The sequence below is a fragment of the Eleutherodactylus coqui genome, chromosome 3 (genome assembly GCF_035609145.1).
Source record: "Eleutherodactylus coqui strain aEleCoq1 chromosome 3, aEleCoq1.hap1, whole genome shotgun sequence".
NCBI lineage: Eukaryota > Metazoa > Chordata > Amphibia > Anura > Eleutherodactylidae > Eleutherodactylus > Eleutherodactylus coqui.
The window spans coordinates 200,063,508-200,079,302 of record NC_089839.1 but is presented as its reverse complement, the minus strand read 5'-3'; the positions used below and the strand labels follow the sequence as shown (position 1 = coordinate 200,079,302).

Here is a 15,795-nt window from a genome sequence, read left to right as displayed (position 1 = left end):
CAGTATTATAGTAGTTATATTCTTGTACATAGGGGGCAGTATTATAGTACTTATATTCTTGTACAAAGGGTGCAGTATTATAGTACTTATATTCTTGTACAAAGGGTGCAGTATTATAGTACTTATATTCTTGTACAAAGGGTGCAGTATTATAGTACTTATATTCTTGTACAAAGGGAGCAGTATTATAGTAGTTATATTCCTATACATAGAGGGTAGTATTATAGTAGTTATATTCCTACACATAGGGGGCAGTATTAGAGTAGTTCTACTCTTCTACATAGGGGGCAGTATTATAGTAGTTCTATTCTTCTACATAGGGGGTAGTATTATAGTAGTTCTATAATACTACCCCCTATGTAGAAGAATATAGTAGTTATATTCTTGTAACTAACTGAGTGACTGATATCTTTTTCCATATCACAATCGGCACTGCTGATTTCTAGCGCTGCCGTTTTCTTATAATCGCTGAGGCGCCTTTGAATCACCCAGACACCAACCATCAGAAGCAACTGCAACCTCAGCACAGATTTTCTGTGAACAGTAGCAGCTGCAGATAGATATGAGGGTCTGATAAAAGGCAACCATTATATTTTGGATACTGCTCTGCATGAAACTAGAGCATTGTACTGGAACTCAATTTTAGTACAAGACAAGTGAAGTAAACTTTTTGCAGAGCTTCACAAAATCTCTAGAAGAATTCCGGCGTGTGTCAGTAAGAATGATTTGCTCCTTTTATGCCAGACACGAGTCCCTGTGAACAATTAAGCTACTTAATCCTATTAAATGAAGAGATCTGTGGTGCCCCGGGGAATCCTCTGCCTCTGACGCACTCTATGACATATGCCCCAGGCCTTCACTGACCTTCAAAGACCTTTATAACATGCTCATGTTTCAGCAGTGCTGTGATCTCAATCTCTCGTTGAAGATGGACCCTGTCCAGCTCATCTGTGATCTTGTGTTTTTGAATGGACTTCACAGCAACCTAAAAAAATAAATAAAACAACTAACATTATATGGCAATTAGTCAGCAGATGATCCCTGTGTTATTGCATAAAGTTCTGTAACTTTCGTTTTCAAGAATTCCACTTGCTGAAAAACTTCCTGGTCTACACAAAAGTGTTGGAAGCACAATCAACTTATTGCCTAATCATTTGATAGAATATGTACTAAAAGCCTGATCATGAGAACTGGGGTCCTGTGCTCCCCTCTCCTCCTCACTGCACCCCTTGCAGTGAAGAGAAGACTGGATGGAGTGGCTATTGCACATGTGAGGTGAGGCTCCATTCATCTTCAATGGAAGTGTAGAAGATAGCTGACCGCCACTCCATTTCATCTCCACATCATTGCAGGTGGGTGTAGCAAGCCAGCAGTGAGAAGAGGGGTAAATGGGCCCCCTATTCTCAGAGGTGGTGTGTGTCTCAGCGGCGAGACCCTACCAATTATACTTCCCTTATAAATAGATGGTAAAAGGATTGCATCACAATCGACTTAAGAGACTGAAAACTGCCCAGGGGCGTAGTAATAGAGGATGCAGAGTTAGTAGTCTCTAGCAGGCTCTGAAGCCTTGAGGGACACTAAGGCCTTATGTCCACGGGAAAAATCAGGCCCGCTACGGATTCTCCATGGAGAACCAGTAGCGGGCCCCTCCTGCTCCGCGGACATGAGAGCTGAAAATAGGAATTACTCACCTCTCCGCATGCTCCGGATCTTCCCTTCTTCGCGGCCTGATCTCTCCGTCGCGGCCGGATCTTCTTTCTTCGGCCTGGCGGATGTGCTCGGCACGTCGGCTGCGTGCCGCACGCATGCACTGGGCACATCCGTCGGGCCGAAGAAAGAAGTTTCCGGCCGCGAAGGAAGGAAGGAAGATCTGCATCGCCCGGAGCAGGCGAGTTTAATTCAGGCGCGGGTCTCCTGCGGATCCGGACGGCTTTCATAGGCTTCAATAGAAGCCCGCGGGAGACCCACACCTAAATGGAGCATGTCCATTTTTTTTTTTCCATGCTCCAGAATTTTTTAAATTCAGTTTTATTGACCATCCGCGGGTATTTATCTACCCGCGGGTGGTCAATGCATTCCAATGGGGCGCGGATCCGCATGCGGGTGATCCGCTGCGGATCTTAGTTCTTCTTTTCCCCGTGGACATGAGGCCTAAAGCCCCTCTATCACATAAAAATACATGAGTATTATAAATAGTACATGGTAGATTGAGGTCCCAGTTACAGATTTCACACCCGGGCCCAATAGCTTCTAGTTATGCCGCTGCGTAGCCCTTTTCACACAGTTTAGAGTTTGCCATTATTTAGACAAGGCTAGACATATCCAGCTAGTTTGACATTCCAGACTCCAGTATTTCATCTGCACTGATACATTATAACAATGTATTTGCTGCGGATTGCTAGCCAACCCATCCGTTTTGCAAGCAGGATTAGGTCAGAATGGACACTTATCTCAACTGGGGTCCCTCAACCCTACTTTTCATAATATTGTACAATGTTAAGGCTTGATCTACATAAAACCATGAGATGACTGACAAAAGACAAGAATTCCATTCCCTCCATAATCGCAGCGCTGAAAACCTCTACATGCATTGATCTAGGTAGGTGTGAGTTAGGGTGGTAGGGGGTCCTGTCGCAGATCCAGCTGCAAATACCAGGAGAAAAAGCGCTGCATGCAACGCCTTTCCTTCTGTCCCAAAACCGGACAGAAATTAGATGGACCCCATCGTAGTCAATGGGTCCGCCTGGCGCTGTTCAGTTCCGCCCAGAGATGGAACCGTTTGGCTGCAGGGATTCCCCTTTCCTGCTCCCCAAACCCCGGGGGCAAGTGTAAAAGCACCATTACATCAGCTGCTCTTCTTATAACCCTTCTGTACTGTTTCAAGCTGCTGACGAGGTTTACAAACTCAAAAACATCACGCGCTACAATATCGGTAACATTAGAGAGGGAACATTTGGGCTCTGCAGACACAATGCGAGTCCAGACCACAAGACCCGATAGTTATATAACAGTCAGCACTCGTGTCTAATTTTACCTTGGTTTTGCAATCACTGTCCAGTCACAAGGTCCTAGTAAACAGCACGAGACGGTAAACAGCAGCACACAGATCATGTTTAAAGCCAAACTTCTATCGCAGGTTTATAAGTGCAATATCTGTCCAAGTTTCGCGGACCAATATCACTCTCATCCGTGTAAATGCATCCCAAAGCACCATTCACGCAAACGTTTCATCAGCCGGCGAAGCAAGGGGAAGTGAGTTTAGCATCGCCAAACTCTTACCCTTCCTTCTCCCCAGCCCCGGCTGATGGGATTCCAGGATGCGGTGTATATACGCTGCATTCAGTCGTGTGCATGGAGGCGAGAAAACGTGAGATTGGGATCTGACTTAGTCATGGCTTTTTTCTTGTTCATGCGATTTTTCAGCCATGATGCGGGCGGCAGAAAATTGCAACGCCCGTGTGAATAAAGCCCAAGTATATATCTGATGTACAGATGAGTTTTGTTACAATTGCATCTAGTTTAGGCAATCCCCGGACTGATACATTGTAGCAAACTATCAGGCCAGGAGAGAGATTTGTGCTGATGATGCATTTACAGTCGCAATCAACATTTTTCAACAACCATTGCAAATTCTGTTTGTTTGCCAAGTTTACTTTCATCTGTCTGCAAAGAAAATGAGCAAAAACAAAATTTAAATGCACACAACTTATATAACAAGCGGTTTCTCCAAATTCATCACTTTTAGGCCTCCTTCCCACGAACGGATTTCCGCCGCGTAATTCGCGGCGAAAATCCGCTGCGTTGCCCGCAGCTATTAGGTTCTATTGAACCTAATAGCACAATGCTCACGATGCGTAATTCCAGCGCGGAATTACGCACCGCGATTTCTCCCGTCCTCACCCGCAGCATGCTCTATTTTCTGCGGGTGAGGACGGGCTGTACGCACTGACGGCTTCCATTGCAGTCAATGGAAGCCGTCCGTTCACGCTATCTCCCGCTGTAACCAGCGGGAGATAGCGTGAAAAAACGCTTTCCCGCCCACCGCCGCGCGTCATCTGACGCCAAATGACGCGACCGGCCGCGTCACGTGACGCGGCCGGCCGCGTCACGTGACACGCTCGGTGACGCGGCGGTGGTGGGCGGTGACGGGCGGTGACGCGGCGGTGGTGGGCGGGGAAGCGATTTCACGCTATCTCCCGCAGGTAAGTATAGGGGCTCTGGGGGGCGCCGTGACGGGCTTCACTGCGTAATATTACGCGGCGGACCCCGTCACGCTCGTGGGAAGGAGGCCTTAGGCCTTGTTCACACAAGTGCGGTTTTCACGCAGTATAAGTGCGTGAAAAGATAGCAGCTATACTGCACTAACGATCGCGTGAATTCCAGCTATTTTAATTAGCCTGTTCATACGATCGGAGGTGCGTGGATTCCAGCTCCCATAGGAGTCTATGGAAAACATGCACCAAAGATAGGTCAGGTCTAAGGATGAGCCAGTATACTCGCTAAGGCACTACTCTTTCGAGTAATGTGCTTTAGACGAGTATCTCCCTGCTCGTCCTTAAAGATTCGGTGGCCGCCGCGGGGCGGGGAGCTGCGGGGGAGGAACGGAGGGGAGATCTCTCTCTCCCCTGCTCCCCGCCGCGACTCACCTGTCAGCCGCGGCAGTCCCCGAATCTTTATGGATGAGCAGGGAGGTACTCGTCTAAGGCACATTACTCAAGCGAGTAGTGCCTTAGCGAGTATATTCGCTCATCCTTAGTCAGGTCCTATCTTTTCTCACACCACGGACCTTAGATGAAAATTTACAATCCATGTTCTATCTTTGATTGGTGAGAGCTTTTTGCGCGACTAAAATTCTTTTGTGTGAACACTTCTATAGGAATCCATTCGAAGCGATTTTTCACGCGCCTGTAATGTGTGAAAACCGTGAACATGTGAACGAGGTCTTACTGACTGGTGCAGCTTGCAGATTGCCGTATTTAACCCCCTGAATAGAATCCTTCCTAGGGCTGGATTCACATGCCCGACTGATATATGCTGCCCCTCTGATGCATTGGTTTACAATGCATCAGTGCACGTGGGCGTATTTCTACGGTGTAGAAGCACCCGGCCAAGATGGTGCATTTCGGCCATGCGCTTTTACGCTGACGGCAGCTGCATAGACTTCTATGGGAGCCTATGACAGTTGCCGGAGAAGGGAGCAAGTTTAGCAGCAGGACTGCTAAACGCCACCCCATTTCCTGCTCCTCTCCACCCCTTGCTGGCTGTTTGCAATGGCAGTGGGCATGGATAAGCTCCACCCCTTCCCATTGCTGGCTTCAGCAAGGGGCAGAGAGAGGGTGGGAGTTTAGCAAACTAGCTCCCGCCCCGTGCCGCCACCTCCCCTTGCAGAGAGACTAAAGAGCAGACATTTGCAAATTAAGTTTTGTCTTAAGCACACCTGATGTAACTAATCAAGGGCTTACTTAGTTGTATCAGGTGTGCTTCAGTTAAAACACATCAAATACCTGGACTGGCTAGGGCTTTGTTGACTGACAGCTACATAGTTTTGATTCCAACTGTAACTCAGAGGTTTGCCTAGACTGGATATAACTAACAAACCCTCAGCTGTAAGAAGTATTAGATCTTGAGAAGAATGTTTCTATTTACTAGAAGCAAGCAGAGGTCTGGAATAGAGAGGAACTGAATGTTTAGAAAGTTGCATTTACATAAAACTGAACTTTTGAATGTACAGTTGTATTATGGCTATAAGGAATCACAGTGACTGACCGTATCAATAGACAGTTGTAAGGAATGGCTGGTTGCCCCTCTCACATAATGCAGGCGGCTGTAATACCATAGAGGTTGCCATCAGTCTTGGCTTCTAGATAACTTACTTGCTTTGGGTCTTATTCTGTTCGGAATTCTGCAATGTTATTTTGTATTTATATTGCAGCTGCTTCCTTCCCTCTCAGTGTTGGCACAATGTTACTTACCAAGTGCGTCGCAAGCAGCAAGAGACTGGTGCATAAATATATGCAGCGGTAGAGCCGGGCATGAACAGCTCATATCAGTTGCCCACAAACAGCCCATTACACTGTCAGGCATGCTGGAAGTGGTAGTTTAGAAAGCGGCAAGTTGGAGAGAGAACTGCTTTATGTAGTAAGGACTGTAATAGGGGCAGGCATAGTGACTATATGGAGTCCATGGAGAAGGTGCAACCCAAATCAGTTTGTCCTGTCCTCTAATAGTAGTGTCAACCTTAGTCTTCTGACACACTGGCGGATTTGGGGCCATCTGTAGTCAATGTTCATTTACGGACAGCACATATCCCCATATATTTTAATGGGGCTATGCAGATTGCCCTTTTTCATGTGGACTGGTTCCATAAATTTTAGGGTCCCTTTACAGTTTAGCCACGCTAAGCAATTGCCAAGAAAATCTATATTATTCTAAGCTTTTAGTGAATATTAGCATATTTATAAATATTTATAGCGCCCCCCGGTGGTAGTCCGGTACACGTGCAGCTGACCTGCTGCTGGAACAACGTCGGAACAGATGTTCTTCTGGTGGTCTATGACTTGCAGCTCTAGGAAGCTTTTATCTGTAGCCTGATAAAAAGACAACTCAGCTGCTTCTGAGACACTTAACCACATCCTCCTACAATCAGTGCGTCCGCTGCATCATGCGATAAGGGGCGCAGATACTTCTCTGTAGGAGACCCATCTCATTCATGAGGAATTCTGGGCTATAAATGTAACATAACTCTGTGCCCCGTATGACCTCTATTCTACACAATCCCCCCCCCCCCCCCTTCCCCCAGATATAATCGGTCCAAACTTTTCACTCATTACCCATATCCCAGAGTTATACGGGAACAATACATTGCAATCCGCTGCAGGTATATTGCCTAAAACTGGTCACAAATCTAATAATCCATTCTGAAATTATCATTCCTCTTACACATGGGAACCTGCATCATCAGTCTAAACCTTTAGGCTGCCTGTCTACGGGCAAATTTTCATTTTGTTCCCCGCGGCGAACGCAGTGAACGCTTTCCATAGCATTGCTATGGAAAGCGCAGGCTTTCTGGTCATATTTCAAGGGTCTATTTTTTTTCCAGAAACAGTGCCATTTTTCTTCAGTGGCCACATTAGGTACTGCAGTTTTGCCAAAATTAAGTGAATGAGTCCTAGTTTCAATATGTGACACAAACCACTTCTTAAGCGGTTCTGTGTCAGAAATTCCATACCCGGATTTTGCCCATTCACAAAGGCTTAACACTGTGGCAAAACCCATGGCAGAAATATGTGGCTGAGCTACAGATCTCTACAGCAGTTTTAGAGGGGAATCTCAGGAGCAGTGCTAGATAATACCCCTTTTACACAAGTCGATTCTTGTTTGAACGAGTGCAAGAGCGAGTGAAGTCGCCTCTAATTCGTTTGTAGTTGTTCGCACTTCAGCAGAATGTTTAGACTGGCAGATCATCATTGAGAATCATTCACTTCTTGTTCAGTGATAATCGTGCAGTGTAAAAAAATCATTTACCATTCATGTTTCGTTATCAAAGAAAAAAAAAACAACCCCCCCCAAAACCCCCCCCCCCCGAAAGATTGCGAGATTCTTGCCAAGTTTAAATGCTGCCCACTCAGCGCTTCACATAGAAGTCAGCGGTGAAGTCTACCTGTCCAACGTTAACAACCTTAACAGTGACGTCAGCAGTCATGTAGTCACTTCTAATGGGAACATTAGAAGCCCATGTGACAGGTTACAGGACGTCGCCTGATAAATGCCGTGGCACCAGCACCACGGAGAGTAGGTTACTTTTATATAATTACGGGCAAGGGGCGAGGGTGCGGGGTGGGGCTCAGCTTCTTGCTAGTATTTAGCAGCATATGTTATTATCGTACACGTGGGTCCAGATCGGTGCCATTCTCACAGCATGCAAATGTATTGTGTCTGTCCCTTTAAATCTGGAATCTTCAGCCTGCGGAGCATGCACATCTGCACCGCCGACCATCTCATGGACCACCATTCATGAAAGAGAAAGTTTTCCTGTCTATTCCCCCAGGAATCTCAGATTCTAATAATTCTTTCTATAAAATGCTTTGCCTGCTCTGGGAATTCTGCAGGAATGTTGGCAGCGGCTGAAGTCATTCAGATTCCTTCTAGCACATTCTGGGCCGAGAATACGGAGAAAATGAAGGTGGGAAAACAGTGAAAGAGAACCGAAGGAAAGTCTCATGCTGTTAAGATAAACCAAATGGGGCCGCTTTGATCTTCCCATCAGAAGTGCATTGGGGAAAACGCATGCAGCTACATTTTTTTAATCTGCTGTCAACAGAAATAGCAGGTGCTGGATTAGCAGATATTCCGGATTAATGGATGGTCATAGCAGTCGATATAAACCTCACCTTGTGAGGGTAGAAAAGCCTGGAGGACCTTTCACACAAGACACAATGCAAACGTGGATTTTGTCAATTAGGGATTTTGCAGACGGGCCATTTAGCGCGCGCACGCACGGACACAAAAAAAGGAATAGAGCCCATTGATTTCAATGTGTTCCCTTACAGTCTGTTTCTGTGCAGAATTTTCACATGCTTGAAAATATACACAACATGACCCATTTTGTGCATAAATGCATAGCAAATTACTATAGGAGCCTATGGCAAATGCGCACTTCTTCTGCACTGAACTGCGCAATTTCGCTATGTTAATTTATAACACGGGGGACTCATTAAGCTGCTTAGCTTGTTCAATCACAGTGCAGGCGTGTCCCGTGTCGATGTGAATGGGCTCAGCAGCGCAGAAAAGAAAGATGTGCGGATACGTAAGCAATAGCGTTCGCTTCGCAGCACTATTGTGCCATGCCATCGCAAGCGTATGCACACCTGCACTCATGGGAAGCAGCCTTTAGTTGCAGATCGAATTCTGCGGAACGTCTTGCAAAATTTTTTGTAATCAATTCCGCAAACTTTAACCCTTTCCAATCCAATTTGTATTCTGGTTTTCCTAGGGGGGGCTTACTCTTTTTCTGCCATTATACAACAGCGCTATATGCTGGCTAAAGCCAGTACTGCATGAGGTGACACGTTGGATAGGCTCTGACAGCAGAGAGGCTGGCAATATACAGTAAGAGAACCCCAACAGGGGTCTTCCAACATCGGAGCTGTACAGCCTTAAATCATAATGTCTTCAGAGGTCCGACAGTGGATTGGAAAGGGTTAATTGCATTTCTTCTATGTTAGAAATCCCCAACCAGATGCCCCTAATTCTGCAGCAAAAAAACGTTTCTGCTGCAGAATTTAATCTTGCAGTTTAAGTAAAATTGCGCAAACAGGTCCGGAATTCAAGCCCCATAGGGATAACATTGTAGCGCAAAATTGTCCGTACGGATAGATTATGTCCCGCGTGAAAGGTCTCTCAGGGAGAAAGTCTGAAATAAAATGCGCTGCTATTCCATTAGTCGCCTGTGAGCTGTGGTGGGACCTCAAGGTCTCGTTATGAGTCAAGGGGGTTGGGGCGCAACTTGTATCATTCACCAAAACTGCACCCATATCAGAATTCTTGCTATTGCCAACCACTTGTTCCCATATAAAGACACTAGTTGTGCGGGAGCGATAAGCCACGATTCTCCCACATCGGCTGTGATCTAATGTGTACAGCCACCGTACACGCGCCATTCTGGACCCAAGGGAAGTCCAGGCTATTCCAGCTTTGGCTACAGACATAACAAGTTTCCCATAAGTAGATAGAACTAGTAGTCGGATGAACACAACTTCCAGACAGAAGACGACTCGAGGCACAAGATTTCTCGGATTTGGGGCATGATGCTTTTGCATTTTGTCTGGCTTTTGACACAGTGCAGCTGTATGACAGGCACACGTGGGCACGGCCGCCGAGCGTGTTTAGACGAGTCAGCGCCCCGTTCCTGCACAGTGTACCGTATGACACATTTTGTGGAATTCTTGTTTTCAGCATTACACATTTATCTTTACATATGAAACATCTGCGTAGGCTGACGACTTGAGAAATAATTACTCCCAAGTTTACTGTAGTTCATTCGTGGGTGGTGCAACACTGACATGACAACAAAAAAACACCACTTTAAATTCACAGAGTTGCTTATTTATGCAGATTATGGGATTAAAAATGTGTACAGGAAAATTGTATTAGGACATCTGACAGTCCAGAAATTACAGTAAGGGAGAATTCACACCTGCGTTAGGGTCAGTTCAGGGTTTTCAACTCTTTGCCTTCATTTTTGTAGCAGAGAAATGTAAAGAAAAACGAATCCTTATGGAAGAGAAGCAAATTGAAACCTTTCCATTTTTTTTAAACTCCATTGAAAATCAATAGGGGAAAAAAAAAAAAGAAAGATGGGTCAGTTTATTTCTCTGCTCCAAAATCAGAGCAGAGAGACAGAAACCCTGAACTGACCCTAACACAGGTGTGAATTTACCCTTAGGCCGCCTGCAGACGAGCGGGTCGAATCCGGCAGCGAGAAATCTCGCCGCGCGATCCGACCCCAGAGCCTGCAGGGACGAGCGCGTACTCACCCGCGCCTGGCGGCCCCGGCTCTTTGATGTGCCAGCTGCCGCGCAGCCGGCGCATGCGCAGACCGGAGCCGGCGGCCAGGTGAGTGCGTGCCCCGCAGAAAATTAGAACATGCCGCGGTCTGTTTGCCGCGCGAGATTTCGCGCGGCCAAACCGCGGCCGTCTGCATAGGAGTGCGTATTGTAATGCACTCCTATGCAGACTTTCAGCGGCGGAAATCCCGCGGCGGGATTTCCGCTCGTCTGCAGGCGGCCTAATCCAGTAAAATAATCTGAATCATCATAAACCACAGCAGATTGGTTGCCCACGGTAACCAGTTTTTTTGTTTTTTTTTTAATTTAAAGGGGTTATGCCAAAATAGAAAGTTATACCCTATCCCGTTAAAAGGGGTTAATCTAATCAGTGGGGATCCAACCAATGATACCCTACTGATCCCAAGAACGAAGGCCCCCACATGAATAAAATGCTCCCATTAAAATTAATGCATGACAGCCGCTCCATTCCTGTGGGAACTGTTCTCCTGATCGGTGAGGGTCCTAATGGTCCAACCCCACCCATTAGAAAGTTGGAAAGGGGATAACTATGTATCTTGGCAAAATCCCTTTAAGCCTGATTGGATGCAGTAAAACAGCAGACAGGTGCTTTATAGGGGCTGTCCGCAGGATAGGTCATCAATAGTTGATCGGCTGGGTGTCCATCACTCAGGAACCTTGACAATCAGCTGAACGGCACATGCCATCGGCGCCACAACATACAGGGGTCAGAGGGGAAGCAGGTGGCTCCGACTCCTGTCTAGTGGCTGATGCTTGTAACTGCAGGCACAGCTCCCATTGATATCACCCTGAATCATGTCTGCTAATTTTGGAGGACCTTCTGCATATTTTGCTTTAGGTCCCAAGAGCTTCGAGCTACTCCTCTAGGACCAGACCAACTTTGCATGACTTTGATGTCATACCTACCGCCAGCCTCAGGCTGGTATTATTCTACCATCTGTCGCACACGCTTGCCACCTTATCCACTAGCACACAAGTCTTTACTGTCAGTTTCTACGTCTTAAACAGCTGTTCTGGTCTGGGGTCTGAGGATTTGGTCTATTTTTAAAGGCACAAGGATGCAAGACTATCAGCTGACTTAGTTTTTACATCTGTGCCAAACTATTTATTTAAGTTGGCAAGGACGAGGCGCGCTGCGCGGCGGACTGTCCTCATTCTCATTGCATTCCAGCTCAGTTCTGGAGATTTGTCAGTTTGTAATCACTGAACATTGTCAATTTGAGAATTGTCTGCAGAAAATCGGAGAGTGTTCTCTACAAGCCAAAATCCTAAATATATACCGCTGATCAGATAAGCGGTGCGAAGAGTGTGCCTTTACAGGCTATTGACAACCCTTACAAGGGTGCTGGAAGCAGAGTTATCAGACGCTGTATGCATGGCTTTAGAGGTGAGATGGAGCGAACACTAATAGCCAACGCCTCCGAGAAATTAGCTTAGTAGTTCACTGCAGGACACCATTATAACGGTGACTCACACAAGGCTACATGTCAAGGAACTACTAAGGGCCCATTCACACGTGTATATTCTGTTTGTACAAAGTCCTTGCGTGTGCAACATGCAGAGAGAAGGACCCAATGATTACCCCTTTTTTTGCACACGCATTTCTCACGCGCACAAAATAAGCCTAGTACATAGCGCAAATATGTAACGTTGGTGAATGCGCAAAAATACATATACCCAGGTTAAGAAGTCCTTACACACTTTATTTACTATGCACATTGAACCGCCATAGCCTGTAATATGCATAAAAATAGGACATGCTGCGGTTTTTTATACAGCTGAGAACACACACACACACACACACAAATCAATGGGCTTTTATGACTGCGTATTACGCGTGTGAGAAATACACGTATAATATGCAGCCTCCATACACCCTAACAAGGTCTGGCGGGAAGAAAACAAATAAAAACTTTCTACAGTGGGGGATAAGAGGTGTCAGATATATCCGCTACTGCTATGGCTTCTTTTGCATGGGCGAGTGCAATATCAGTCCGAGAAACTCAAACAGATATCACACGTGCAAATCTGCAATTTCTGCCTGCGAGCGCGATGCGTATTGCAATAAAGCTGCATTGCATCACTACGCTTGCAGGTTTATGACACATTCAGCTCCACTACATCTGCATCACCCATTAATGGGAAACACAACATACAAATGAACCGTGAGCTGCACTTACCATCATGCCAGTGCTTTTATCCACTGCCCTCTTCACTTTCCCATACGTTCCTCTTCCAAGCGTCTCCAGCATCCGGTAGCGGGGTTTAATACTGTGCTTGTGATGCTGCTTCTTTATGGCACCTGACATAGGAGCAGCATCGGACACCCTGCAGGGGTCACACCTGTCCCAACTAAGGGACCTCTCCTCTTCTTTTCTATGCCCATTTGCTACTTTGCCACCCAACATGACCCCTTCCCCTGCACTGTCCTCCCTGGTCACCCCAGTCATGGCATCAGTCACTTGTATTAGCAGCAATTGCAAAAAAAAAATAATATTTTGCTAATTAGATATGCAAAACAATATTAAATAATTCTAATAAATTACCAAAATATTAGAGATATACAGTATTATCCGAGTGCAAAAGCTACAATTACTTAGGTTGCAAAAGTTGTCACCTTCAATTAACAAAGTGCCCAAATCCTGTCACAGCGCTACCTGGAGCAGGATCTGGGGGTTACATGTACCAGAGCTGTTCCTCTACTTCTTTACCCCCCTTGCAGGCTAACCCTGTCTGAGCAGGCAACTGTCTCCCCTCAGCAGCTGCTATGGGCTGCAGGCAGCAAGCATTCTCTTCCACTTGCTGCTGAGCTGTGGTTCTCTGTGTGTGATCCCCTGGCAGTCAGCATGGACTGAGCTGGAGCCTGGCCTTGCATTCTCATAGTATGACTGGGAGGAGACAGATTTGGGAAGTGGGAGAGGCCTCCTCCCTGGGAGGATGAGTGATGTTACCATCGCCTCGGCTTCTACCTGCTGCTGCGGGGTGTTGTAAATGCAGAGCAGATATGGGATATGTACTATATAATAATAATAGTAATGTGACTGCAGATATCAGTGAAAAGCATTATAAGATTATCTGTAGGAGTTTGGCAACTGCAGTAACTTGAAGCTCATGTACTGTTAACCCTTTCCAATCCACTGTCTGATGTCTAAAGACATTCTATTTGAAGGCTGTACAGCTCTGATGTCGGAAGACATCCAGCAGGGTATTCTTACTGTATATTAGTGGCCGCTTCTGTTGTCGGGGGCCTCTCCAGCATGTCCCATACCACAGTACTGGCTCTAGCCAGCAGATGACGCTATTGTATAATGGCAGAAAGAGAAAGCCCTTAGAAAACCCTGAATCCAAAATTGGATTGCAAAGGGTTAAAGGGGTTTACCGATATTAAAAAAAATTCATGTTGGGACTGGATCAGCGCTGGCAACCCAGTCCCCTCCACTCTGGTCCTCACTGAAGCAGGAAGCGCTAACTTGACATTCATCACACATATAATTGCTATAGCAGGTTGCCAAGGTCGGTGGCCATGTGTGTGTCAGGTGTGGTGGGGCAACACAAGACTCAGGATAATACGATGCAGCAGACTGAGCCAAAGTTTGTAATTTATGTCAGTTGATAATAGAACAGATTATAGAGTAATAGAGTATCACCAAAAATGGTTTCATTTCCAGAAAGGACATTAACACAGGTTAGCGGTGGTGCTGAAAAGGACCGTGGACGGTCTTCCTGCAGCTTCGAGCTGTTTTGTTCCATCAGTGTGTGTATAGCGGTAGATGGTGTTGTGACGCAGGATTCTGGATACGATGCAGCAGATGGAGCAAAGTGTGCAATATTTATTGATCAACACAGAAATAGAAATGAGCAATAATATTATGGCCAGCTGCATACGACTTGATAGGCATTGTGGAAGCGGGAGCGGGCGTCCACCTCCGGGGTCCGCAACAAATACCACTCATTGCATGCTATGGAAAAGCACTTTTTCCTGCACACGAGCGGAAACCAATTGGGATTTTCCGCTCGCGGAGGAAAAATCACAGCATGCTCTATTTTTGAGCGGTTTCCGTGCAGGCTGCTTCCATTGAAGCCAATGAGGCAGGAGGAGAAGGTTTTCTAAAAAATAAATAAATCTGTACTGCGCTTGTCTGACGGCAAGCTGTGCGGATCAGCCGCAGTACACAAGAAAAGACAAAATGAGAGGTATGCACAGATGCCGCCTGGGAACAGGGTCGGATTCCGCTGCAGGCACCTGTTCATGTGTAGCCGGCCTACAGCAATAATGGTTATGGACCTAAGGCCACTCTCACAAAGGTGTTTTTTAGAGCATTTAGCAGACATTTGGGGCTTCTCAGATGTGCGTTTTAGCTCAGCATTTCTGATGGTCGCTAAATTGAACGATGTATGTTTTATGTTTCGGTGTTGCAGCGCCTTTTAACACACCCCATCACATCACCCATTGCTATGATGAGGTGCGTTAAAAACACTATTGAATGCATTTAAAAACACCGTTCTAAAACGCTGTAAAATGCTGCATTTAAAATTGAGGCATTTTTACAAATGCCGTGTGAGAGTGGCCTAAATCATCTGTCGCTAACTACGGGGAATCCTGAGGATAATTCATGTACAATAGGAAATGATTCTGGAAGTACAATATCAATAACACTTGATTATTATGAGTGCCATTTCACACAGTGACACAGCTTCCCCTTAGGGGTTAATACTCCAATACAGTCCCTTAGAAATACTATTTCCCGTATTCACATATAATGTCCCTTTAAATAACACTGTTCATAACCCAGGTTCGAGCATCAAAAACTTGTACAATGTTAGTGTGTGCAATATGAGCCCTATCTCCTATAACAGGCCTGCTAAATCTTTCCTTGGTGTGCACACCTACTGTCAGATTGAGGCTAGCCGCACTTACAACATGTTGTGTGAAAGCACTCATTTTAACTGACCCAGGCTAGTCCAGGGTCAGAAGTGCTCCTCCACCACAATATCCATATATCCTTGTCACTGTTCAGGTGTCCCGCTGGTCTGGAGACACAACACTAACTCTCTCTCTTAACTTCAGACACCAGGCAGTCTCCAGTCACTGTGCTCTCTCGCCAGTACCTCCAGCTCTGTTCAGCACTGTCTCTCCACTGTGACAAAAAGGTGTTTGGGCACTGTCAGGCACCAAGGCCCAGCTGTGGATACTATCTATGCACAGTAT

The 15,795-nt window shown here is 46.1% G+C and overlaps 1 protein-coding gene across 1 annotated transcript in view; it reads right to left on the bottom strand.

The window, feature by feature from the left end:
• LOC136621326 (NUAK family SNF1-like kinase 1) overlaps nucleotides 1–13,426 on the bottom strand; it is a 37,226-nt gene extending 23,800 nt beyond the window's left edge. The window contains exons 1-2 of the mRNA XM_066596760.1: nucleotides 12,767–13,426; nucleotides 865–985 (exon numbers count right to left, since the gene is read on the bottom strand). Of these exons, the coding sequence (XP_066452857.1) occupies nucleotides 865–985; nucleotides 12,767–13,036 (391 nt within the window). The 5' untranslated portion in view covers nucleotides 13,037–13,426. The remainder of the gene's footprint in view (nucleotides 1–864; nucleotides 986–12,766) is intronic.
• Nucleotides 13,427–15,795: the final 2,369 nt, after the last annotated feature.